Genomic DNA, 26,329 nt, shown 5'->3' on the forward strand with positions numbered 1-26,329 from the left:
GACCGACTTGGGCTGGGTTATTTTATGTGAATCACCTCTTCCGTACTTCTGTTATGCTGGTTCTTTTCCCTCTTGTTTTCATTCGTAGCCATTGATGTGCATACACATGGGAAACGGCATTTTCATGATTTTTGGGGAAAATAATCTTTAATTGCCAATAATAATAGTTCCAAAGCTTTATATTTTTCTCCTTCTCCATTTCCTCTTTTCCCTTTTCATAGAGTTGGTGTGTTCTGATGGATAGAAAATGCGCTGCTGTCTTCATCTCTTTTCATCTCTTTATTTCTCTTTTTCTTTAATTTTTCTCATTTTCTGCTTAGCTGCACTGTACTTTTTTCAGGCTGTCTTTTCTGGATACACGTTATCTATGTACCTTTTTTTTTTTCCCCCCACACTGTCCTCCAAACTCACGATCTGTTAAAAAACGATCAGCAAACCTTTACTGAGTTGGTTTCTGATCATCATTCTTCTGTCTTGTATGGAATCTGGTCAGCAAGCTCTTCAGAGCTGTCCCCGAGGGAGAATTAAACTTGTTTTGGAAAAGCTGGTGTACTGCAGTGTTGTATGCTGTTCAGATGCTGCTGCTAGCTGGAAGAGTTGAGTCTGTTAGATTGGAACATCTGCCTAATAAAATAAGAGCAGGGTAGACTAAGGGCTTAGTTCTCATATTGATTACAATTTTAAAACTGTTGTGTCCATCAGGAATAATTCTGATGGAAGAGTCGTGCTTCCATGGGGTAGGTTTCCTCCTGCCTGCGCTATCTAAGGCAGTGATAATAAAGAACGAGGCCCTGGGTTAAGACTGGATGAAAACTAAGAGTCTGAAGTAGGATACTTAGGATTTGTTGGTCAAACAGTAGCAGTATTTTAACTTTTTGAATGTGATCTGAAGTGCAGAAGGAAATGGGAACAATCATAAAATGACATTTCAAAAAGCTGACTTCGATTTATAGTTTATTGATTCATAAGAATCTTGTTTCAAATTGTGTTCACTTCTGATGTTGTAAACTGCTTGTTTGGCAAAACTTTCTGCCTACATGTTGGCTACATTCTTAGTCTCATTACATCTGTTTTAAGTTGCTGGTTATTTGGAAATGACCTTCATAATGTTTGCTGTTTTCCTGAAGTTTGACGTTCCGTATCGGATCCATTACCAGGCAGTTATGAAAATGCATTCTGACTGACCGTTTACAGGAAGTCTGGAAATTCTTCCCAACTACTTCTGATTTAATCTTTTCAAGATTGCCATTAGTGACAAACTTCATTAGCCTGACCTCTTACTTTTAAACATAATTTTCACACCTGGAGAATATAGAATGTACCAGTATATGAAATTCTCTGATCTTTTACCATCAATATTTGCCACTCTTGATTATTGGTTGGTGTTTTTCTTAGAAACGTGCTGTGTAGAGTAAGTGATTGTGTCGGATTCCTTGAATTGTTGTGAATGTTCGTCAGCAGTCAAATTCAAGTCTTGTTTGTTCTAAAAGATGTGTAGGCATTACCAGTAGACAGTGCCAGTGTTTCATTCATGGAGTCTTAGGCACGTGTTTTCCAGGCAGGGCATCTTCGTTACTCTAATTTGTATTATTCCAGATTTCTAGAATACTGTCATTTAGAGAAATTACAGATGGTTGGTGAGAAAGACAATGTCTCACTAAGTTACCTACCTTTCATACAGTGTCTTTCTACTGACTTTCTTTCCTACTAAATATATATATTCCATAAGTATAAATATATATTATTTTATATATATTCCATAAGTATATCTTTTTTACATTGGATGTTCATAATCCATGTTTTGCAGATCAGTGGTGAAGCTCAGGAGCTCTTTTCTGTCCGCCATGGTCCGGTTCGAGCCGCACGGGTTTTACCAGCTCCACAAATCAGTAAGTATATATTTATATTGTTCATTTTTTTGAGAGGTCGTTGTCCATATCATTATTGTAACCTGGTATGTAGATTTTTCCATTACTTTTAAGCTCTCACCTTCATAATACCTTTCTACAAGTATTTTCTACTTTCTACAGTATTTTCTACTGCTTTTTTGCTTCCTGCTCTGTAATCCAGTACTTTCTCCAGTTTCATCTTCAGATATTAGCTTTGATACTGCTTCCTTTGTAGTTTAGAGGGTATCTAGGTATGTCTGTGCTCAGAGATCAGCCTGGAGATGTTAATGATTCTATTTGGAAACGTTTATTGTCAATATTTCATTGCTGTAAAATAATATCGTAATTACTTTTTTATACCAAGGCAGTGGCTGATAGCAGTAGATTTAGAAATTATTAACATTTATTAAAAACGTCATCGTGACGTCTTCATAATGTGATGCCCTTCTAAACTCTTCAACTCTTTAGAAGGATGTATGTCTTTTTTTTTTTTTGTTACCCATTCAGGAGCTGAAACTGAAACAATGTGAGATAATGTAAGAAGTAGTTGATCTGAGTAATATAGTTTGTACAAAGAGAAAATGTCCTGATTATTTCGATATTTTATTTATGAAGAAAATATCAAATATTTTCTACACTGTGAAATGATCTAAATAGTCTGTTATTAAGTAGAGCAATTAAGTTTAGCAACTGCAGTGTTTTATGACATATTTAAAAAAGGCTACTCTTCCACTTCAGTAAAAGTAACGAGACAATGGAATTTGTTTTTTGGGGTGGTACTAGCTTCTAATTAGTTTCTCTTCTGCTTATTTTATGTAAACTTTATTCAAACAGTTGGACCTTTTTAGTGGTTGAACTTTTATCTTGATCCCTTGAGTGCTGGTAGTCTATTTAACAGGATTATATCAGAAATTCTGAGTTAACCCCCTGGAAGAGCTTTCTGTAAAATTGAAGCAACTATGTGTAAACAAGCAAATCCTTTTAAAAAATCCCTTTAAAAAATGACACTGTTCAGTCTAAACACAAAATCTGATCGTGGACCTCTTAAAGGCCTAAGATCTGTTGGTGTCAGGGCTCGGTTTTGCTTTCGGCAACGTTCCACTGGACAAGGTATTCTGAACAGAATAGTGAATTACAATAGTGTTGGGTGTTTCAGATAAAGTAAATGAAGAAAGTTACAGGTTTAATGGACACATTTTATATTGTTTCAGTGATATTTTTTTTTTTTTTTTTTCCTGAGCAGAGAAATACAGAAAGTATGAGTATATGTGGTTTCTGTAACTCTGTTACAGGTTAAAGTAATTCAAAGCAAAATACTTCACAAGCGTTTTGTGCCTGTTATTCTGTTTATGGGGACACTGCATAATTCCTGATGAGCTGTGGGGTTTTTTTGCTGTTATGTGTGGCATTGAGTATTGGATGTCTGTGCCCCTTCCTCTCTCAAAGGAAGAAAGAGAAGTGTAAATAAGAATGAAGTAAATTAATTGAAGAACCTGTAAGTTGGTTTTTCTGGTAGTAAAATAGTGCTTTTTGATTTTTTTTTTCAATCTAGTAAGTTGCACTGCTTATGAACTCCTTCAAGCAGTGACTCTCTGTCTCTAAATTGCATATATTTAGCATCTGAGAATGATAGTTGTTACATTAGAAAACTATTGAAATTAGCTCATATTAAATTAAGTCAAACCTTTTAAAAACATGTTTTGGTCTCTTTTTACATGGCTTGGTTTAAATAAATCTTTGATTAAAAGTACATGAATGTATCATTGACCAGTATCTGGAATCAGATAAAAGTAAAGCTGTAATAAGAGGCCTTAGATAACTAACACATGAGCTTTAATGATTCTGAAACAAAATAAAAGGAATTTGTGAAGGAGAAGCTGATTATAATCAGTAGGCTCAAACACTATTTTACTGTAAAGCTATAAAAAGGGAATTATTGAAAATAGGACTCTCTGGGTGGATGGATTTGGCACATTCCTAGAAACAGATCTCAGTTTGTGATAAGCAGCTCATTCCCAGGTGTGAAAGGAAAGCTCATGGTTTTAACTTGGTGACTTTACAGTAGCAGAACTTAATAGTTTGTCAAGTATTTTGGTAAAATACTATAGTCCTTTGATGTTAGATCCTCTGCTGCGTCATGTGCTTCACAGCATAATAAAGCATTGTTGAAAAGGAGTTATTTCATACAGGCTTGTTTCATGCAGGCTTATGGCAGAGGAGATCTCAAATGTGATGTAGCAGGTTGGAAGTGGCCCCAGCAGCAGGAACGCGGGGCAGTGTCTGGAGGTGGCCTTGCACAATGCCAGCTGGGATCCGGGGAGGGTTGTTAGTTCAGGCTCTGTGCCATGCTGCAGCAGTCGAGTGGCTCCTGGAGCTGCTCTGACCTGGCAGCTGTGCTGCCACGTTCCTGCAGGGTTTGGTCTGAGCTAACAGACCAGGCAAGACCTGCCCTGGCCCAGCACCGCAGCGCTTTGATGTCTCTGTGTCCATGGCATGGTTGGTTCGGTATCTTGGATGAGATGCCCGTAAAAAATTGAGCAATTTCTGTAAATAACACTGAAAAACGTAGATGTTCACTCTTCTGTGTGGGCAGAGAGTATCTGTTGTCTTCAACAGCAGATTCGGCTTTGGTTGTTTTCCACAGCTTGCCGTGTGAATGGCCTTTTTGGAGGCTGAAGGTTCACGCTGTGACCAAATTTTGGGCTTAGGAGAGGAGGCGAGTTGCGGAGCTAATCCTCAGAGTGGGAGAACGTCTCTGGACGCTGTCGGTCTCAGAAATAAGAATACCGAGTCCTGGCACTCCTTCTTTTTTCCTTCTTTTTTCCTTCTTTTTTCCTTCTTTTTTCCTTCTTTTTTCCTTCTTTTTTCCTTCTTTTTTCCTTCTTTTTTCCTTCTTTTTTCCTTCTTTTTTCCTTCTTTTTTCCTTCTTTTTTCCTTCTTTTTTCCTTCTTTTTTCCTTCTTTTTTCCTTCTTTTTTCCTTCTTTTTTCCTTCTTTTTTCCTTCTTTTTTCCTTCTTTTTTCCTTCTTTTTTCCTTCTTTTTTCCTTCTTTTTTCCTTCTTTTTTCCTTCTTTTTTCCTTCTTTTTTCCTTCTTTTTTCCTTCTTTTTTCCTTCTTTTTTCCTTCTTTTTTCCTTCTTTTTTCCTTCTTTTTTCCTTCTTTTTTCCTTCTTTTTTCCTTCTTTTTTCCTTCTTTTTTCCTTCTTTTTTCCTTCTTTTTTCCTTCTTTTTTCCTTCTTTTTTCCTTCTTTTTTCCTTCTTTTTTCCTTCTTTTTTCCTTCTTTTTTCCTTCATTTTTCCTTCTTTTTTCCTTCTTTTTTCCTTCTTTTTTCCTTCTTTTTTCCTTCGGTTTAATACTTACTTATATGTGTACAGGTGCCTGGTTTACCGGGCTCTGGATTTCTCTGTCTCTTCAGATAAAACAAGCTTACAAAATGTGTTTGGAGACAAATCAATGCCACTTTGTGGTTATTAGAAGGGAGAAAATATTAAGTGGTAGGTACAAAAGAAAGCTGGAGCTCTGCCAGTTCAGTTGAGCTACTGTGCTCTGTGAAGGGGAAGCTATGGTTGGTAACGTCATTGTAGGTAACGACAGTGAGAGAACCAAGCAAAAATCAGGGTGTATTAACTCCCTCCTCCATTTAATATGATTCAGATTTGTGCTGTCCTCACTACTACTCAAGTTCCTTTGTACTTGGCTTCCTCTCACACGGTACCTAAGGGCTCTAGTTAGCCACACTGACCTAATTATTCATATTCTTTGCTCAACAGGTTTTCTGATTTTTTCACCACTTCCTCTAGATGATGCATTTTTCTGAGATAACTGACTGCATGAATACATGCTTGTAGGATTGAAATGATACTAGGTTTGAGTCCTGTATATTAAGTATTCCGTCTTGGATATTCCTACATTTGTCTTGTGCCTTTTCTCTCTTGATTAGCATTTCCGTGATATTTATAGAAACATTAAAAATATCACTTATTTGGGTTTTCTGTAGTAGTTGTATGTTCTTTGACCTATGAAGTCACTAATAAAATGGATTCAGAACTCTGAGTATTTTAAAAAATTTGTTGTGTTTTGATCTCATTTTGAGGTGCATTGCATATGTACTTCTGAAATCAGTGCTAAGGAAGTAATATGTTTACTTCACATAGCTTTGCTATTTTTTTCCTACAAAATCAGAATATTACTGCTTTCTGAAGTGAATTAGTGCTACAGTCTCCCATTTTTCATTACTTATCCGAGGTCATTTTACAAAACCCTGGCCAAATACCTGCTTTCTGCCTTCTGCTATCCCATTTATTAAGGTAGACTTGCATAGTTTGAAAGCTGATCAAGAAACTAAGAAAATCTGCAGCAATAGCATTGTGTGGGGTAATTCATGGTTAGAGGGTACGTGATGACAGGCTTGTGTGTTGAAGTTTAGATCAGTCGTTGTCTGTAAAACCTATTTCCATGTCTCAGCATTATGAAAATAAATTCCTCCAGTGACCTGAATTAATTTATTGCTGTTTTCTAGATTATACTGCTTGCAGAAAAGATGATATGTTAGTCCTACCTCTCTCAGTGAATTTGACTGGTTAGCCCAATTGACTGATAAGGGAAAAAAGCAAATAAGAAAGGAAATAAAAGAAAGAAATCAGAGATAATATGTTTAAAATAACTGTGAACCAAGGGAACCTTATAGATGAAGGGTTGAGAATTAGAATTAATATGAAAAGCTGAAATTAATTGGGACACAATAGTTTTGCATTTGAAAATCTAAAAGTCTTAAAAGTTTAAATTTTGCAGCAGATTTAACTCTGTGCTTACATGTTCGATGTTGGTAAAATAGAATTTGAACCTCAAAAGCTAACTCAGCTTTATGTGCAGGTATACTTAAAAGAACTATAATATTTAGGTTGCTTTCTAGAGGCAGGCAGATGGGAGTTTTGTCTATATTCAGCCACTTGGGTGGCTTAGTGGTTTTAAGTCCCTGAGGACCAAAATAATTGCACAGTGTGTGCAGTGGAGGAGGCAGCCCCACGGGCTGAACAAGCAGGAGCCGTTGGTAGTGAGGTTTGGGTGGTGTAAGTGGATTGTGCAGGTGTGCCTGTGAGTTTTGGTGTTTTGTCACTGTGATGTGGGTTGTTGTGGTATAATGAATGCTAATGTGTATGGATTACAGAAATTACAGAACAGGATTTTCAGGCATAGCAAGGAAGCCTTTTATAGATATTACAGGGAAGAGTTTTGGAGCGCAACTTTAAAATACTAATTTCTTTGAAGATGTGTTGACTGACCTGTATGCCACCATTTCAGTTCTGGCACATCGTGTCAATGCTTTAGACCAACGCACCTTAAACTTTCACCATGTTAGACTCATAATGTCTTTTAAGGTGTTTGCTTTTTTTAATAAGTTTCAATCAAAATAAGATATTTCTCTCTCCCTTCAGTCAATGTGTGACTCTAGAAAACATTGATCTCTAGCAAATGTTTCAAGGTCATCTTTTGTTTGTTTTTTCATACAGAAGCTGCGTAGTTATCAGAGTAAAACTATGGTGCTGTGCAGAAAAACCAACAACTTTCTATAGACATGCATAGCTCTGTGTCTTTGACAGGACTGCCAAGGTAGTGTTCTCCAACCACCGCTGCTTCTTGCAGCATTGCTGTCTTATCTCGGGAATGGGAGGGTGCAATGGGCTAAGGAGCCTGTAGATATGGCAATCAGCTGGAATTGAAGGGGGTTCTAGGGTGATAACTTGTGGAGGATGTAGGAAACGGGGATGATGATGCAGGTACTGGAGAGGGACTTGGAAACTTGAAATGTCTGGGTGATGCTGGGGGTTAAGGGAGATGGAATAATATGATGCTCACAGTCTAGAACATTAATCCTAAAGGAGCACATCTGGGACGAGGGCAGCAGTCGCAGCACCATTGATCAGGTATGATGTTGAATAATGCAGTTAAAGCTTATCTGTGCAAGAAATGGAGCGTTATAGATGCTACCTTGAAGCTGAGGCAAGAATTCACACACTATTTTTAGGGCTGACTCCAGCCTCTTCACTTCTCTTTCAAGTAGCACAGACACTTTTTTGGATTTATGTTCAATAATAAAGCAGACACAAAATGGTACTGGTTAAGAAATGTTAAGAAAGTTTTGTTTTGTTTTTTTTCCTGAAAAGAAGCAGCAAAATAAGGAGTGAAAACCATACGTAGCCCTGTGGCCTAATGCATTTCCAGACACTGGTTGGCTGCTACACTGGTGTGGGGCAGGACCACAAATGCAACACAATTTTCAAGTAACAGGTAGAAATAGGAGGGGTTTAGTTGGAGAGGAGATGCACTGCGTTATCAAACAGCTGGGATGGAGCTTAATCAGTGTAATTACATACCAGCAAAATATACTCTACTGTGCATATCTGCTGTGGCTAAATAGGTCAGAATTTCATGTTTGCACAGTGCATTTCTAACTCAAGGGAAACGAGGGTGCTTTAAGTAGCTTTTGAGTTCCTGTGAAAATCACTGGGGTTTCATTTTTATTCTTCAAAAAGGTGTGGTGCTGCTGTTACTGTTGTTATTGGCATTATTGAGGGGCCCAGGAGATACCTGCTCACGGTTTCATCAGAAGAACAGTATGTCTGTGAGCTGCTTTGGGCTTATGTGTAGATAACCTTCTGACTTCATCAAGTTCTGAATGTTGATTTGTATGAAATTTCATTTAGCCACAGATATTTTTTTCAGTTTTAAGTATACTAACTGAAGTCAGATTTTATTTTTAAAAAGAAAAAACAACCACATATCATTTAGCTAAATGGAGCTGTAGATAAGGTGGTGCCTTGTTGGCAGGAAGGACAGTTTTCATTACTTTAATTGTGTGATTTGTCAGGATTTTCAGCTTTTTGTAAATGCTGTAGTGTTATATGACAGAATTAAAAGGATTTAGAATAAAAGGAGTTTAAGAAAAAGACTTTGCAACAGGATTTCAATACTTTTTGTATTTGAGGGATTTAGCGAGCTGTTTTTCATTTCAATCATCCTGCTGCATTTTGTTAAACACTGTGTGTGGAGCAGGTGTGTACAACGTCAGTGTATCGCACATGCAAATAAACACAATTTTGCAAATAAAAATTAATCCACCATAACTTGGAAGATTAAATCCCACTGCAGAACTAGGAAGGGCTGCTGACTCCATTAAGCATTGCAGAGAACAACACATGTCGCTTTTTGCAATCTCATGGATAGGATGGCTATTAACCTGATTTAATACCCTACAGAGTCCTCAAAATAATGATATTTTTCTACAGTATTAATATTTACATTCCAAAAGTATATATTTGAAGTAGAAAATGGATTTTTTTTAAATGAGGGCCTTAGTCATTCCAGACTGAAATCAGAAGTTTAAGCACCTCTTGTACAAATTTTGCAAATCTGTATTGTGAGTATTAAAAAATGGTATTGCTCTTGATTTTGTGCAGTTGTTTCCGTGTACTCCTCACCACTTTTCTTCCCCTTGCTCGCCCTTTCTTCTTGTGAAACTTAGAACTAGACCATAAAGAAACATACGAATTCATGTCTCGGATATATCCTGGTTTAAAGAAAAAAACCAAAAGAAACAAAAAAAAGTGTCGTTAAATACTAAAGGTAAAATCCTGGCTCTGCTTAAATCAGTGTCAGACGTCCTGATAGTCAGCATTTCACCTTTAATGCTGGGAGACTGGCTAAGTGAGCAGGAACAAATGGAGTTCATCTGTTACTTGTGTTGAAGAAAACAAATTGGTTGCCAGATTCTTAAGAAGACTATATGTTTCATTTATCAATTTACAGGTCAGTACATACAGTACAGGTATGACTCATAAAAGACCTTGAAATAATAGGAATAAAAGGAAAATACGTTTGGCTGTTTTAGGTTGCTTGTAAAGCTATTGTTGATGGTGAAATTATTGATGTGACCCATTTGACTTTATAAATACCCAAATGTGTAGGAGGGAAGACTTATCCTTGTACAGATGAGAGTACTGAACGGGTTTTGTTACAAATTAATTGCATGTACCCGAGTTATTAATAATTAACAGAGACTGTTATGTGAAAATGTATATTGTTAATTGTTGTGCCTTTCTGAATAATTGATTTAGTGCAGCTACACCAGTATTTGTGAATTAAATTTTGAACAGACTATATCACTAATATTCTTTACAGATCAAAGGGTTTGGTATGTAATGGAGAGAAAAAAAATAATTCCATTATTCACCACACACATACATACCTATAGATAGATAATTCAAAAGGCAAAGACTGAAAGAAGACAGGGAAAATGTTGTAGTGTTGTTCGTTGTTCTTTGGTTCTTTAAGTTGGGTAGAAACTTACCTTGGAATTCAGTAAATCATTGTTCATAAGTTTCAGCTCAATTTTAGGTTCATTTCTGTTTATGTAGCAATAAGGCAAAGTTTTCAAAACTTGTAAAATCCCATTTTAAGAAGCGTGGCGTATTTCACAATGTGACAGCTCTGGAGTCGAGGCGTGACTGCGGTTTGGGAAGACGAAAGGCTGGTTTTAATTGCCCGGCTCTGGTGGTGGCATGCATGGATCCAGGGCAGGCAGAGCTGTCTGAGCACCTGAATTCCAGCAGAGGACGAGCCCATGCCAAGCTCTGCTGCTGGGGCTACACTGGTGTTACCTGGTGAAGCCAATCTTAAAAGAAGGTGGGATATGGTGTTAGAAATCGTGTTCTCACACGTGAGCAGCAGGAAGAGCCTGAGTCTCACTGGAAGTGGTCGGAGGTTACTTTTGCTGGGTGGTGGAACTTATTGAAGGGTGTTTGGAATTCAATCTTGTATTTTCTTAGGCACGGAGCGTGGGCTGTGAGCGTGGCCCTGCTGGGGCAAACACTGGCAGCCCAGCTTGTCTCTCCACGTGCTGGAGAGAGAAGATACTCCTACGCTGCGCTCTTACAGTTAGCGCTCCGATATCCCACTTCCAGCTCAGTAGAACAAATTGGAAACCAGTGTATGAAACCCACGCAGCGCTGGTGGCAGCCTTATTACAGGCAACTTGTATAAAACAATGAAAAGTGAGCAAGTGTGACTCGTTACAGTTACAGAATCCTTAACCCCGACTGGAATGAATAGAAAATAACTCCAAAATCCTGGCCGGATTTTGCTGCTTGTTGTGTTACTGGTCGTCTCTTCCAGTATTTGTGCCTCTGCCTGTCGTTTGTGTTTCTGTCACTAATCTTGTACAGGCTGGGAGTTTTGTGTTATATATTCCATATCCTTCCGGTATATTGGGCCCCCACAACATGCACACCTCCACTTTTGAAAGGTAACACAAACACGACATAGTGATTTGCTTTTTCTTGTTTGTTTTCCCTCGTTAGGTGCTCAGAAATGTGATAATTTTTCTGAGAAACGGCCTCTTCTTGGTGTATGCAAGAGCATTGGATCTTCTGGGTAAGAACGTTTTTTTTGTGAATAAAGTCTTATAGATTGCAATATCACCTAAAAACCCACAGTAGATTATGTCTTTAAAGCTCTATTCCTTTTTTGCTAATGGGATAACACTGCAAAGGGCTTTTAAAGTTGTTTTTTTCCTCTGTGTCAGCACACGTTTGCCTATGACTCAACCCTCTTAGAAGGAATAAAAAATAGAGACTTGATATAAAATAGATGAAGAGGTGTTTTGAGTTAATTTTTCGTTCTTGGTGTAATCACAATTTTATGGTTAGTCTTTTCTGATACTAATCCTGGTCAGAATTATTGAGAAGTAATACCTGTGACTTAAAAAGTAATTGAAAGATGCTTTCAAGCAACAGTTATACAACAAACAAATTACAAGCACCGAGCAGTTTCACTGTTACAGCCACTCACTGTTTGTTAGCAAAATACGTGTTAATTCCTACTTCTTTGGGTTAGAAAAATAAGTTAATGGTGTTGGCTTGTGCTCTCTGGACAGTGTTGTTGTATCACCTCTCTTACAAAAGAGAGCCTCAATATCAACATTTTATATGTTTGATATGTTGATTCAGGCAAGGCAAAGGCTTTATGTCTGTACCTACAGGAAAATATTTGCTTTTCAAGGGTAATCCTCTACATGGCGATTCGAAGGCTAAACAGCTGAAGTAAAACTTCTTACAGTAGTGAGACTAATTCTGTGCCACACTTTTTTCAGTTAAGAATTTAATCACTCTTGGTGTGGAGAAAGACTACCAAATCTCTGTTAAGTTCTTTGTATGTATTATTTCTGTGTTAAACTGGAATATTAATGTTACCCAGCTTAAATGTTTGAAGCAAAAACCGTGTAGGGTAGAGAAGTGAAGTGTCTTTCTATTCATGTTTTTAAAACTTGCAATACTGCTGCTACTGCCTCTTCTCCTTCCCTCTCCCATAAGTGTATATAATCTCAGGAACAAGAGTGCATGTCACTGGTGATGCAAATACTGCTCTTCTACGACTTTCTTAATCCAAACAGTGCATTTATTATATACATAAAGGATATGTTGGATGGAAAAAACTTGCCTTCATACCTTTGCTTTAGAAGCTGAGATATCTGAGAAATGAACAAAATACAAGGATTTGTTTTTCTAAAAAAAAAGCTTGTATGTTTTCAAAATGAATGATTTGTGTTACTGCTTATCAGTAGTTAAATATTTGCAAATAGAAGATTTTAAATCAAGCTTCCTCTGTGACCAGGAGACTAGCATGTCCTTAAAAAAAGAAGACTGCTACAGGCTCTTGTTTACCCATTTAATAAAGAATTGGTTTGTTAACAGTGGTAAACCTTCACCAGAAAATTCTGAAACGCTTTCCTACATTTACTGTTTATTGTGTAAAGAAGAATTTGTGTAGAACATTAAAATAACTGCGTTATGAATGACCTCTGAACCTGAATCACAGTTTTAGTTCTGCTCTTAACGTGAGGTTTTGTGCTTAGCTCTGTTTCGTGCATATCTTAACTGTTGTGGACAGATAAAACACCTTGTTTTATCATATATCTGAAGAAAATACTACATTTATTCTAGAGCATTTATTCCAAAGTACTTGATTTTCACTACAGTCATCTCCTCACCTACTTTGGAGGTTATGTGGGCTATGACATGGAATACTGCAGATGTCAGCATGCTGCTGAAAACGTGCAGGGAATAGGGGGCCTGTTCTGTCCACCAAATAGATTATGGCAGTGAGGCTGGAACTACCTGATCTTGAAGGTCCTTTCCAACCCAAACCATTCTGTGTTTTTTTTTATTTTATTTTATGGACTCATGATGTACATATATTCAAATGCATAAAAGTCTTCAACAAATTTGAATTCGGCAGGTACGAAAATTACATGAGCAGGTTTTAAGTGTTAAAAATACTAAACCATTAAAGTAATACGAATCTCATGGAATATAGTTTTATCTAGGTTCACTGCACGGTCATTTAATAATATTTTGTCTTTTCGGACTGTATCCATGAGATACTGACACGTTCAAATTAGGACCTGGGATTTCCTGGGTCTGACCACTGGTCTGCATTAGTGATTACCATGAGGAGTTCTTCTCTTTTCCTTCAGCTATAAAGTAAATACACTCTAATGAGGAGAACATTATAAAAAAATATTCTTTCTAATGTAGATCACTTGTCAATCTGGAATCCAAAGAATTTTTGAGTAGTCATGAATTAGTAACTTCAAAAATATCACTTCTATTAAATAACTTCAGTATTTTTCACTCTCCCTCTAATATACCATGTACTGTAATGGAAAGAAATTAATGAATAATTTTGTCTATGATAATATGCTAAGACTTCTTAATTATGAAACAAAGATATAGATATGGATATAGAAGTACTTTCTGCAAAATGATGTTTGCCTAAAATCAAAATTTACGTTTACATTTCATTCCTGAAATATTTTTCATTGTCATTTACCCAGTGAAAGATCTCTTTGGTAACTTAGAAATAGAGTAGTTTACCCTGGAGATCCTCTAATGTTTTACTGATTTACAGATTTTTGTCAGGTCTAAAAATACCTTGTTAATTTTTAGTATGTCTCCCACAGATTTAACAACGTATTAACTTAAAAATCAACGTCTGGGTAACTTGGCGTGTGGTTTGCATCTCTCTTGTAATGTAACCTAATAGGGTAGTCACTGAGATAGTATATGCTGGTAAAACTTAATTCCTTTGAATATCTTAACATTCAGCTTAATATTTTTAGTTTTAAATCTTACCTTGTTTGTGACAGTCATGGTTGAGAACCTGCTTTAAAAAAAAAAATTATTTTAGCATATCTAAAATTTTAAACTTTGCACTTTGAAATTAATTTCTGGCACCTGCTTTATGTAAAAATTCTGTAGAGAGAGACTTGCCACTCATCTCAGTCCTTGTATTCCCCACAATGACTGTTTTACCAGGGAAGATGAAATTTGTGTTTTCTCATCTTTTACTGTGTATCTGAGTAGCTTTTGGTACACGCGTTTTTGTATTTTAAAAGTTAAATTTTCTGTCTAGTAAAATGATTGAAATGTCCAGCGTGGTTTCACTATATAATCTTTTCAAAACAATAGTTTTTTCAGCCTCCAAAAAAGATGCATTCTTGACACATAAATGGGAAACAGATTGTGTATTTTGGCTGATACTGCTGTGCTGGTTTAGATGTTGGTTCAGTCAACTTCAGTCTTAGATTACAAGATTTGCAAATTAAAGGAAAACCAAAAAGGAAAGAACATCTGCCTAAATTTTGGTTTTGTGGAGTTTCGTAGAGGTGTGCTTACTTTGTTCTTGGTGATAAGATAAACAAATCTTCATACATGCACAAAATGAATTGATAGTTTTTAGCACATATTAATGAATTTTCTTGGTGGTGAAACATCAAGATTAATAAACTGTAAAGGGAACAGAGAATTTTTTTTCCTTGTCAAAAAAGTGGTAGTGGTGGCCACAAAGCTGCATGGCAGAATCAGTCCATGTGTGCTGTTAGGAGCGACTCGGTTTAAAAATAACTATGTAAGACCAGTTATGTTAAATGGAAATATATTCCTATTTTCCCCATGTGTGTTGTCGAAACCATAGTTTGGAACATACTGGATCTGCAGAACACTTTGAAATACACCAGAGAGGTCCAAAATACGTTAGATGTGCTTTTTATTCTGCTCACGTGTTGCGTGTTACGTGCTGCATGTTACTAAGTTTAAGGGAAAATTGACGAGTATAATTTTATTTTAGGTCATTAAGAAAGAAATAATGTTTTTGAGAGTGATTGCAAGCCTGCCTTTCAGTAGACGATGTAGGTGACAAGAAGGCTAATGAAATAGAAGGGACCATGCCAGGAGTTCAAAAAAAAAAAAGTGTGTGTAAGTGCAGAGAAAGGGAGAAGAGGGCAGGGAAGGCAGAGATGAGAAATTCAGTGTCTTACGTAGGAAACCACCTCTCCTGAGTACAGAACGTTTTAAATACTTTAAACTCTAGTCTTTCCTCAAATACCAAGTGTTCTGATGGCTCAAGTGCTTAACCCATCATGCTTAATTAGGAGTTGCCAAACTCCAAAGAGATTTTTCTTTTTTTTATATCATACGTAGGTGACAAAATTGTTGTAATGAAATGCATACCAGTCTAGCTAAAGGGTTATATCGGTACAACTGTGGGGTTACAGCAGGGTGGGCTTTAGACCATAGTTCTACGATTCGTTGACTTGCAGCAGAGACAACCGAAAATTCCTGCTCATCTCGTCCGCTTGCGCCGCAGCCCTGCGCTGTGCTGCTTGAGCCGGTTGTAGAACCATTCAGTAAAGGAGATGGCAGAAGTGATCCGAGTGAAAAGTAATGCTCCCGTTTTAGCTTTTTAATGATACAGATGATTTCAGCTATCTGGTTTGCGCACAATTGCAAGGTGCAACTGGGAATGTAGCTAATTGTAATGCAAAGGTGGAAACGAGCACAGAGGATGGAATTTCTTAGGTTAGCTTTGCTGCTGAAGCTGGTTAGCCCTGAACTGTGCTCTTGCTTGCTATAATGCTTTATTCTGTTGCCCATCCCTCTTTAAACAGAGCAAAACAAAGAAGAAGAAGGTAGAAATCCTGTATGTGATTTGTCCCAACAACTATGGTTTTGGATAGCAATATTTCATCTTCTGTTAATGAACCATTCAGCAGGAAATGGGGAAAAATAAATCTTGACGATCTCCTTGAAATGCAATGCAGATCTCTAAGCCATCCTTACAAAAAGTATTTGAAACTTTGGTGCACTTGTCTTTTGTCCAAATAGCCAAATACAGATGCGTAAAAGATGAGGGATTTATGCCAAAGTCTTATGTAGGCATGTATGGTAATCATAGGAGTATTGCTAATTGGAAGATGAGTTGTAGAAGATTAAAAAGTAAGAGTTTGAGGCCAGTAGACTTTCCAACCTTCTACGTTAATGGAGAGTAAAGGACCTCAATCAGTCATCTCTGCAGTCAGCCTGTAGCATGTGTTAGGTTTCCAGCATATATTTTTAGAAAGACATATTAATTTAATGATGTCAAGTGATGGAAAATATTGGGTGACTTGAATTGGATGGAGATCACTTAAGGGCATGAGAAGCAAGAGGTAATCTTTTTTCATCATGGGAGGAGAAAGAAAATAAGGGCAAGTTAAAGAAGGAGGAGTAGTTGGAGCAAACAAAATGTAGAACTTTGGCTAGCCAGCATTTTTTCCCCTGCTGATCAGTTTACAAGGCAAATCAATTGGCAGCAGGTTTTCAGGAAGCATGCTTTATTAACGTGGCTACTGTAGATTAAAACCTGCTAACTTTAACACAAGTTTAACTTAGGAATGTGTTTATGGGAGTGTTAAGGTTTAAGCAGAAAGGAGCTTTACATGAGTAAGATCAGAAACAAATAAAGCATTAATATTTTCTCACATTAATATTTTAAAATCACATGACTCTGTTCCTTATCTGGCAAAGTAACTAGTTAATGCTAAAATCCAGGGTCCAGTTGTAAGTGTCTGTGGCTTTTAATGTTTAAAATTAGCCAGCTGAGGAATGATTTGTCAGAGACAAACAGCAAAGCTTTCTGGAAGGATCACCCAAGAGAAGGAAATTAGCTGTGATGAATGAAGTTCTTGTTCACAGTTCTCACACTGCTCAAAGTAACTCTCCCTGGAATATTTTTACTGGAATGTCGTTGCAAACGCAGTGGTTATGCCGTGGACTCACCCTGCTATGCCAGAGACTGAATCATGTAATTGAGTGTGTAAAGGGTGTACCCACTCAAGGTAAAATACAGCGTGTTTTTTTCAAATCGCACATAAAAATGGGTTGGACAGATGGTTATGATTTTTCAGTTGTACTGGACACCGTGAAACAGATTTCATGAAGTTCGTTAAAGAGTTGTGGTCTTTTATTGAAGACTTCGCAAAACTCAGTTGTACTTTTTCTCCCCAGCCTTATTTTTTTGAAGACTCTCAAGGATGTAGAAGTTCAAATTTCTAGAGAGCAAACTCAATTGGTTTTGTTCTAAAAAGTAGAGTAGAACCTTTTAAATTGGCTAAAGCTTTCTTGCTTCTGTTACCTTTGAGGATTGAGTCCCAAAGGCTCTTGTACTGTTGAGAAACTCTAAAGCATCGTTAACTGCCAAGTGTGCCATCCCATCATCTGCCTTGCAAAGATTTCCTTCTGTTCTAGCAGATGAAAAACATTATCATCTCTGGTTATATTGTAGGAAAAATCAGTTTAATCTTAGCAGGTTGTGTGGTAGCTTTTAAGATCCTGAGAGACTCCAGCCCTGAATAAAGTAGTTTGAATCCCTTTAGTGATACTGGATTTGGTTGATACGTGCTAAAGATAGCAACGTTCTTCCTTTTAAAAAGAGGTCTTCGGATCCCAGAATTTGTTCTTGTAACTTGTTTCTGTAAGTATTTTAACGTACTTCAACTATTTTTATAGTGTTTAAGTGGCGTTTACTGGTAATTCTGTGAATTTTCTCAGATGAAAATGCCAGGAGATACAGCTTTAATGGCATAAGGTAGTGTTTCCATTTGTAAATACCGAGGGTAGGAAAGATCTGGTGGTGTTCTGATAAACCAAATGTTTGTCTGAGTGAACTATAGGAATAAACTGTTAATCTTGGATCAAAACTGGAAGGAAGAAAATGAGAATTCGGGGTCAAGCTTTGACCATTTGGTGAGAACTATGGGTAGTTTTGACCTTCTAAAGCTTTGATTTATTAAGCTGTAAAAAGATAAACCTTTCCTAAGCGATCGTTGGGATAGTGTGGAGGTTTGGGGGAAGAGATTTCCGAGCTGAGGCTTAGTTTCATTTTACTGCTGTTCCAACCCCCCGTGCGTGTAATGATACGGGGAGGAGATGGAGGGAAGGAAGTAGCCGTTTGCTAAATGCACAGCCAGATAAAACCAGCTGGAGCACATACCTTCCGTGAGTAACTTGTCAAAAGGAGCACTACAGGGAAAAGATAATGCACAGCACCATTACAGGCAAAGCTGCTGGTTCCAGGGCCACTTTAAATTCCACTTTGAATTATTAAATACTGTAAACGCTATAAAGTTAATTAGAAGAGGAACAAACTCTACAAAGATAAATGTGTTTTCAATATGGTTCTCAGGGAGGGTACAGTAGAAACCAGTGAATGAGAGGAAATTTATTTCTGGCAGCACTCTAGACATGTAACTGTGGTTGAACTTTTTACCCTAATTACGTCCCCGCTAATGCCTGCAGCGGTCTGGAATCAAAGCGGCCCTTCAGGCCCTGGAAAGTCTCTGATGTGGCGAGCGTTTGTTGTGTGATGAGGGTTACTTAAGAAAAAACAGAATATTGTGACAGGATTTTTCAAAATTTCTCAGTTACCACCCACCTCACTTGTTGCCTACAAAAATAGAGTAATTGTTTGCATCTGTGTGTTTTTGTCTGTCTTAGAAATAACTGTTATAAATCAATGTGACATAGACCCAGAGAACAGTTGAGGATTATGTTTTCTTTTCTTATATGTTTTAGGGTTATTTCTCTGTTATATACGGTAAGAAGGATTTAAAGTACGTTGCAAAATAGTTAGAAATTTCAGGATGATTTAAGTTCTTCTTTTTCCGAGGATACTAACGCCATCAGATGCTGAGTTCTCAATCAATTCAGTGATGATGCTGTTTAATATGTTTTTTCCTAAATAACAGCTGTCACTTCATGCTCGTAGTTTGAGCAGCTAATTGCAAACTGCATTAACTTACAGCCCCTGTATCTGTATTGTTACGCAATTGCTGTCACTTGAGTAATTCACTACAATTTGGCGATATTTGGACTCTGCATCTGTTACTAAATGCCATTTTCTCTCTTACAGTGGTCTCTCTGGAGTCCTTTTTCTCTTCTTTCTTCCCTTCAATAATATTTAACATACAGAGGAAGTATCAAGGGAGTTTGCCAAGCTCAAGCATTCGTGTGTGGATTAGATTCTTTTAAATCTCTGAAGTATGGAAAAAGACAATTAAACAATAAGTGGAATCCATTAAAAAAATAAATCTGATCTAATGATTCTTTTTCTTTAGTTCTAATCTCTTTTTTTTGAAGCAGAATGAATGTATTTTGGTAGCTTTAAAATTTTAAATTTGCAAATAATTCAAAATATGTAATATAGTAAATTTTTCTTCAGTAATTCACAGTAGAGATTTAGAAGGCTCCTTCTTTATGAAAAAGCTGTAAGGCATGTTCTTAAAAAAAGATCTTGCTTAATCCCTTAAAATTCTGAATACTACCTGAGGAGACCCCTTACCACATTCTTTGATAGACGTTCACAAACTTTTTTTAAAATTTAATTGTGATTTAAATTATTAAGAGAATATTTGTTTGATATAATTATATCATTTTAGAGATGAGGCATTAGTAAAATAACAGTAAAAATTTTAATGCATTTTGCCTACACAATTCGAAGGACCGTATCTCCCGTTTCAGCGTTAGCTGTACTAGTGACTCTCTGGTGAGAATGCAATATCCCTGTGTGCCTTTCCTTAGCAATTGTAATTCCTCCTGGAAATAGCCACCTTTAACTATGAAATTCCTCCAAATTTTATGAAAAGTGGTCCAGTAAAGGAGGCTTTATCAGTGGCTTCTTTTGATGTTAAGTAATTCAGATAGAATCTCAACCTTAAGCCCAGGTTAAAGAGAAGCAGACTGTTGGTGTTGCTGTTCACAGGGCTCCTTGTTCAGACTAATTATTTTCAAGTACTATTTCATATGTTCAAACCAGCTTTCAGTGAGTTCAGTTACAGTGAAAGTTCTACACGTCTGTAGAACATGGTCTGCTATGTCAAGTCATAAATTAAATCAAGTAAGAACGTAGAATTAATGGGCTCTTGTGAAAATTTTGGCCTACCTGATGTGACCCGAACTTCACAGAGGCTTTGTTATTCACAGCACTTTTCGAATGCCTTAACCATAAGATCTAAGCTTATCTCTGCTCAGCTTGTCATCTGCACTCTAAAACCCTCTAATTCTTTCTTGGAAATGGAATTGTTTTCAAGTTTCTCAAAAAATGTAATTCAAGCCATATACTAGCATATGAACAATTAAGGTTTAGTAGACTCATCAGCAAGTGAAAGATGTCTTCTAATGATTGCTGTCATGCAATTTGAGTCAGAGGCTCCTTAATACAGAGGTGATGAAGTGTTACACAAGCCCATTAGTTTCTGCCTGTGTTGTTAACGACACCAATGACAAACCTATTTCAGAGAAAACAGGTTGGTACAAGGCTGTGTGTTTAATGTTGAATCCAAAAAGTGGTTTTGCGTGGGGGCTGGGGTGGCGGAGCAGGTGGGTGTGGAGCTCCTTGCTTAATTTGGCCTTTGGTGGTGGTGATTACACGTGAGAAGAAGCCATTAGGCCTGTCAGAGTCATGAATCATAAGGTAAAGCAGAGAAAAGAAAAAAAAATAGTCTGAAATCTAAAGAAACTTGTTACAAGAATCAACAGGATAAAATATTTGGACCTTTGTAACACTTTTGCCATGTTAACAGTTGCTGGTAAAACCACATTTTAAATATTGATTGTTGAATATTCAGTCACACACAAGCTGAGACCTTCAAAATACACAGATTGTAGAGGAACATGACACAATAGGTGAGCAAAGATTTGGTCTGTATTTCTAAGGAAGCTTTATAGTGCACTTCAGAAGAAGGAGTTCTGACTCTCAGATTGTTTTTAGCTTTAGGTAGGATTCTGGCTTTGTTAAATGTAACAATAATGCCTCAAATATATAGAATTAGTGTACGTACACTGCACTAATCAGCTGCCATCTGATATGTGCTATTTTCTGATATGCCATTGATCAGAAAATGCTATTGATAAATAATGTCTCAAAGAAAAAAACCCTTTGGTATTGATTTGGCATATTATACATATTAGCAGTTTATAAAATCAAGGGCTTGTTAAGTGGCTCCACAAAACGCTCGCTTTGGATTCTACCCATGCTTGGTGAAATTTGGCCAGAGCTGAGATACTTCAGTATCAATTTGCTGTCATTGTGCTCCCAGAAATATGGTATTTTTCTATTAAGCTGTAACATGTGTCTGTCTCTTGGTATGCTAAACGTTTATACATTTTTGATTTTGGTCCATCTTGTATGATCTTGAAGAGAGGTGTAGGATTTATTACGATACAAATTGCATGTATGTATTTCACTGGTGAATTCTGCTTCGTTTGACAGTAAGGAGGACAGGACAACTCTTAAACTTATTTAATTCTATATTTTTGGAGGAAACAACTTTATCAGCTGATCATAGATATGTTAATCTTAGACAGATACAGCAGAAATGCATTTGTTTTCTGCTTGGAAGTTAATCTTTGCTTATGCTCTCCAACATTTACAGAAATTGTTCCAGTTAAGCATATGTTCATAGAATGATCAAGGACAGCCAGTGCAGTTTCATGCCTCTTGTATAAAAGGACTTTTTGGTTACATACAAGAAAATCTAGTCCAGAATATACCAGAAAAATTTATTCTGATCTGAAAAGTGAAGCTCCAGATGTACTTTTCCTCAGTGATAGCTATGGTCAAGTAAGCCTTGTAGATAAACAAATCTCTTGAGATGCCGCTAATCTTCCTGTATTAACTAACTGGCGATGTGATGGGACAGCTATGTTTTGTAACATGTGGTACGTCTCAGTGAAGTGGAAAGTGTGTCACACTCGAGTCTCTCTGCAGAAGTGTGCCCCAGCTGAAAAGCCAGCTTGTGCTATATTTTACACTTCAGCGACAGGCATGCCACATGCCATGGGGTGAAGCAGTGTAATCCAACGCGCTGCGGTACAGAAAGGTAGGTTGGAGGTTGGAGGCTGTTGTGTGGCTTTGTTTTAGCTTCATGTGTTTTGAAATTTAAAAAAAAAAAACAAATCTAGGAAATCTCTTCTGATGTCTGCCCATAACAACATTACTCGTTCTTGTCAACACAATAGTACAAACATGTTACATATTGCTGGTGATGCAGAATGGGGGAAGAGCCATCTGTTGCCAGAATTGAAGAGTAATTTGGAGGTTGCTGAGCGTTGTAACAGTTTGAAGGATTCTCCTTCCCTTTTACTTTTCTCCTTGAACGGGTGGTACTGTTCTTGTAGTATCTGTTACAATAATACCAATATGTTGATAAAACCTAGTCTTAATTTTTCTCCTCTCGTTGATGTACAAGACAGTCTTTCTGACACCTCAACTACAGATACGAAGCAAAGGAGCTATTGATTTGATTGAATAAAAGTGGACATAATGGTTGTCAGAAGTACTCGGAACTGAAACAAGCTGTGATCTCCTTCAGTTCAAAACGTCTGTTCCAGGATTGTCAAGAAAATTTGTATTTTCAGATTCTTCCCCCATACAGCCCCAAGAGTGGAAACAACTTTTCAGTCCGTGTTTGGTCAGGGGTTTTGGCTGTCATATGAACCATGGTACGTGCTTGAGAGTAACCTCATTGTATCAGCCATGGCATCTGAACGTTCACGCGACGTTGCAGGTGATGGCAATGTGCAAAACGGGTGAGGAAGTGTCTGTCTGCGTTGTCCTTTAGGAGGCTGGCTTTTTCACCACATTGGGATGAATGTTTTGTTCTTCATTTATTTAACGTAGAATTGTCAGCTCACTCGGGAGCTGGACCTTCTCGTATGCACTGCACGACAGGCGTTCTGCTGTGCTAGACATTGGGAACCAGGAGGACGATTGCTGTTGTAGGGGCTGCAGCAGAGAAGTCTGTTTCTGTCGGTATCCAGCTAAACACCAGTTCAGTGTGTGATTCTGACAAACTGTATAGTGGGAATAGCGTGCCTTCACCTGTGGTTAAGTGTGAGTCCATGTAGGAAGGGAAGGCAGTGGTCCATGTATCTGCATTTTTGTTCATTGTGCACGAACATCATCAGAATTCTACAAGTAGATGTCCTGAAAATGCTTGAACGTCAAGTTCAGAGTAATGGGTTCTCAATTCAGATTAATTGTACAGTATGACCTATAAACACTTGATATACTTTTTTATATTCTCTGATGAGTTACTGCTCTTTGTCCATAGAAACATGTCTTAAACATAATTATACTTATTTTGATCTTTCAATTTTAAGTAAAACATTAGGAACAATTAATTAATCTTTGTAGTAGTTTGGTTTTTTAAATGAATGTGCAAAGCACATTTACAGCGTGGTAGATCTCCCTACAGCCATCAGTCTGGTTTTAATGTTGTTTTTTTCATTTGTTTGAAAAAGAAAACCTCCAAGTAGCTTTTATGTGGACACTCATTTTATATTAAAGCTTTTTTCTCAGCCCTCTCTTTTTCCGTGTTTATCTCTTAGTCGCCTAAGTAAGTTTAGCTGTGTTTCACTTCTAAATTAAACTGAAAACAGTTTAAAATCTGGTGTATGCCTTCTATTTTGTTTTGGAAGCTTATCTCTTTAGTGATAATTTCTGTGTATTCTGATTCTTTAAATTCAAAGATGCAGTGTTTTATGCTAGAAGAGTAGCATGCAGGTTTTTGTTACAGAAAGCTATGTTAATTTGCAGATGAATTTGCTGATAATAGATTTTTTTTTTTATGATTGAACTTCTTGTATATAGTCATTTCGTACTTATCCACAAGATGGAACATTCTTAAATATATTTAAGGGAAAACTTTCTAGATATTGCTTGTAATTAAGGGCTTCTTTTGTCACCTTTTAAAAAGAAATAGTCTCAGATGTTGCTATACAGTTCAACTACAGGTTTGGCCTGTAGGACTTTGCTTTGGGCGTTTGAACCGTGTCTGAAATTCTCACATCCAGGCTTTGAAAATGGGCTGGCGACTGTTTCTCAGAGATGAGACTTGTGTGTTGTCTACTAAAGTTATGAAATCCTGTCTGGTGATGAGTTAGCATTAAATACTGCGTTCCAACATCTCGCTCGCTGCATTATTAATGCAACACAGTCTCCTTATTTCTCCCTCCCCCTTCCCCCTGTTCTTCCTCCAGTGCTTTTTGGATAATAAGCCGTTTGAATTAAGGCTTTTCTAGCTGTGTGTTTCAGTGAAGTGTCGTGTATGTTCATGCCACTGTGATAAATGCTGTTTGTGGTGCACGTGTGCAGTATGTACATTGTGCTCCGTTGTTACGGTAAGTGGATGCACTTGATCTCCTGGAGGGGAGCACTGGCCCTGCCACTTACAAGCAGCACTTGACGACTGATTCACGGCGTGGTGGTTAGAACAGCTTCACGGCAGTCTGTGTATCTGACACTCGACAGCAAATATCACCTAGTGAACCGATAAATAAGGATAGAACAGTGGGGAAGAAGCTGATTTGGAAGCCATCAGAAAATAGGGTAATTTTTTTTTTTTTCCTTTTTAGTGAGAAAAGGATCTGATAGAAGAAACTGAGGCTTGTCATCTTCTGCAATAGATCAGAGACTGAAATATGTGTAGACAGAGAATAGCTTACATTTTTTTTTCCTCAGAATCAGTGAATTCCAGATATTAAGTTAATTCATTACCTTAGCTAGCCATACGGAGAGTAGGGAAGTAAACAGCACAGCAATTCCCTGGCATGAAATTGGCTTTTTATAAGAAGTTGTTAAATCCCTTCCAAAGGTACGCTGTTCCAAATCTTTTGCTAAAGATAGATAGCTTTTACCATAGCTCTTTAAGTAATTGATAAAAAGTTGATAGATGATAAAATTATACGTGATTGCCCTTGAAAAGGACAATGTGTACGGGACTGGGTACGGTATTTTGAAAACACTTACAAATGGTAACGTATACGCGAGGAGAGACATGAAGAATAAGGCAAAAAACTTACTTTTGCTTTACAATGAGCTAATTTTAATGTGCTATTACCATTAAATATTCTTTGAACAGTGTTATAAAGCTTGGAATCATATGGCAGTGTAATTTATTTAGTTATAAGTTCTGCCTTTGAATGAAATTTAGCTTCTTTAAGAATTATTTTTGTGAAAGACAAAATGGCCATAACTTTGGCTTAAATAGATGTGATGTAACATGGTTGCTTAACACGTTTGTCTTCTATAATTTATAGAGTTAATTTATACTTGGGCAGCTACTTATGGTAGTATAAATTTGCCTCTCAGCAGGAAAGGTTTATCCAGTACCACACCTTGCAGTAGAAGATAGTGTTTTCATGTGAGTATAGGGATTTATGTCACTGCAGAGACAGAAAAACAAGATACTGAGAGTTTTCCTGCAGGATTTTCATCAAAAGACTTCAGAAGGAGTGGTACCACTGTTCCCAGTTCTTCACATCTTTGTTCTGCCTACCTGATACCTGTGTTGCACTGGAACTGGTGCGTGTTGGTTCACCTTTCATCTCTTTCCTTTGTTCAAAAAATGAGTGGTTTTCTTGCGTATCTACGCAAGAAATATACGTTTTGTCTAGTAGTCACTTTGGCACAGTCACACAAGTCCCATCTTTTTTTCTTTCCGTACATGAACAAACAACGTGGTTTTATTTCGATATTTTCTTCTGGTGTTCAGGCTGAGACGTGCAGTTTACCTCTAACAAAACGGTTTCTGCAGAGTTGATGACTTTTTGAAATATTTTTGTTACATGCCTGTGAGACTATGAAGATGGTGAGGGAAGAGGATAAGATGGAACTTTTTTTTTTCTAGACTACTAGACTTGATCAAAATATTTGACGAAGATGCAAGAGTGAAGTTTGTATCTCTTGGTATTTAACAGAAATATTTTAGTGCTGTATCAAATAATTTCCCCTCCTGTATTTAAAGGATTAGATTTAGTAACATGTGTCTAAAGTTGGTACAGGTTTTTCTTATTTAGAAATAAGTGCTTCCATGCTTTTTGCAATTTGTGGTACACTTAAAATGTCTCTCCTGCTTTGTGTTTCACTGGTACACACACGTTTTTGGGAAGTGTCACTTTCTTAGAAATGTTTCTCTGCTTTTCCTGAGTTTAAACGAATCTGTTAAGTACCATGAATGAAAGAAAGTTAATGAAAAAGTAATTTCATAAAAATAGAGTGATCTAAATG

The 26,329-nt window shown here is 37.1% G+C and overlaps 1 protein-coding gene across 1 annotated transcript in view; it reads left to right on the plus strand.

Moving 5' to 3' along the window:
* BCAS3 (BCAS3 microtubule associated cell migration factor) overlaps window positions 1–26,329 on the plus strand; it is a 363,717-nt gene that overhangs the window by 15,502 nt on the left and 321,886 nt on the right. Inside the window, exons 6-7 of the mRNA XM_086624898.1 lie at window positions 1,808–1,889; window positions 11,245–11,317. Of these exons, the coding sequence (XP_086481024.1) occupies window positions 1,808–1,889; window positions 11,245–11,317 (155 nt within the window). The remainder of the gene's footprint in view (window positions 1–1,807; window positions 1,890–11,244; window positions 11,318–26,329) is intronic.

The sequence above is a fragment of the Tauraco erythrolophus genome, chromosome 21, assembly GCF_009769465.1.
Source record: "Tauraco erythrolophus isolate bTauEry1 chromosome 21, bTauEry1.pri, whole genome shotgun sequence".
In the NCBI taxonomy this organism is placed as follows: Eukaryota; Metazoa; Chordata; class Aves; order Musophagiformes; family Musophagidae; genus Tauraco; species Tauraco erythrolophus.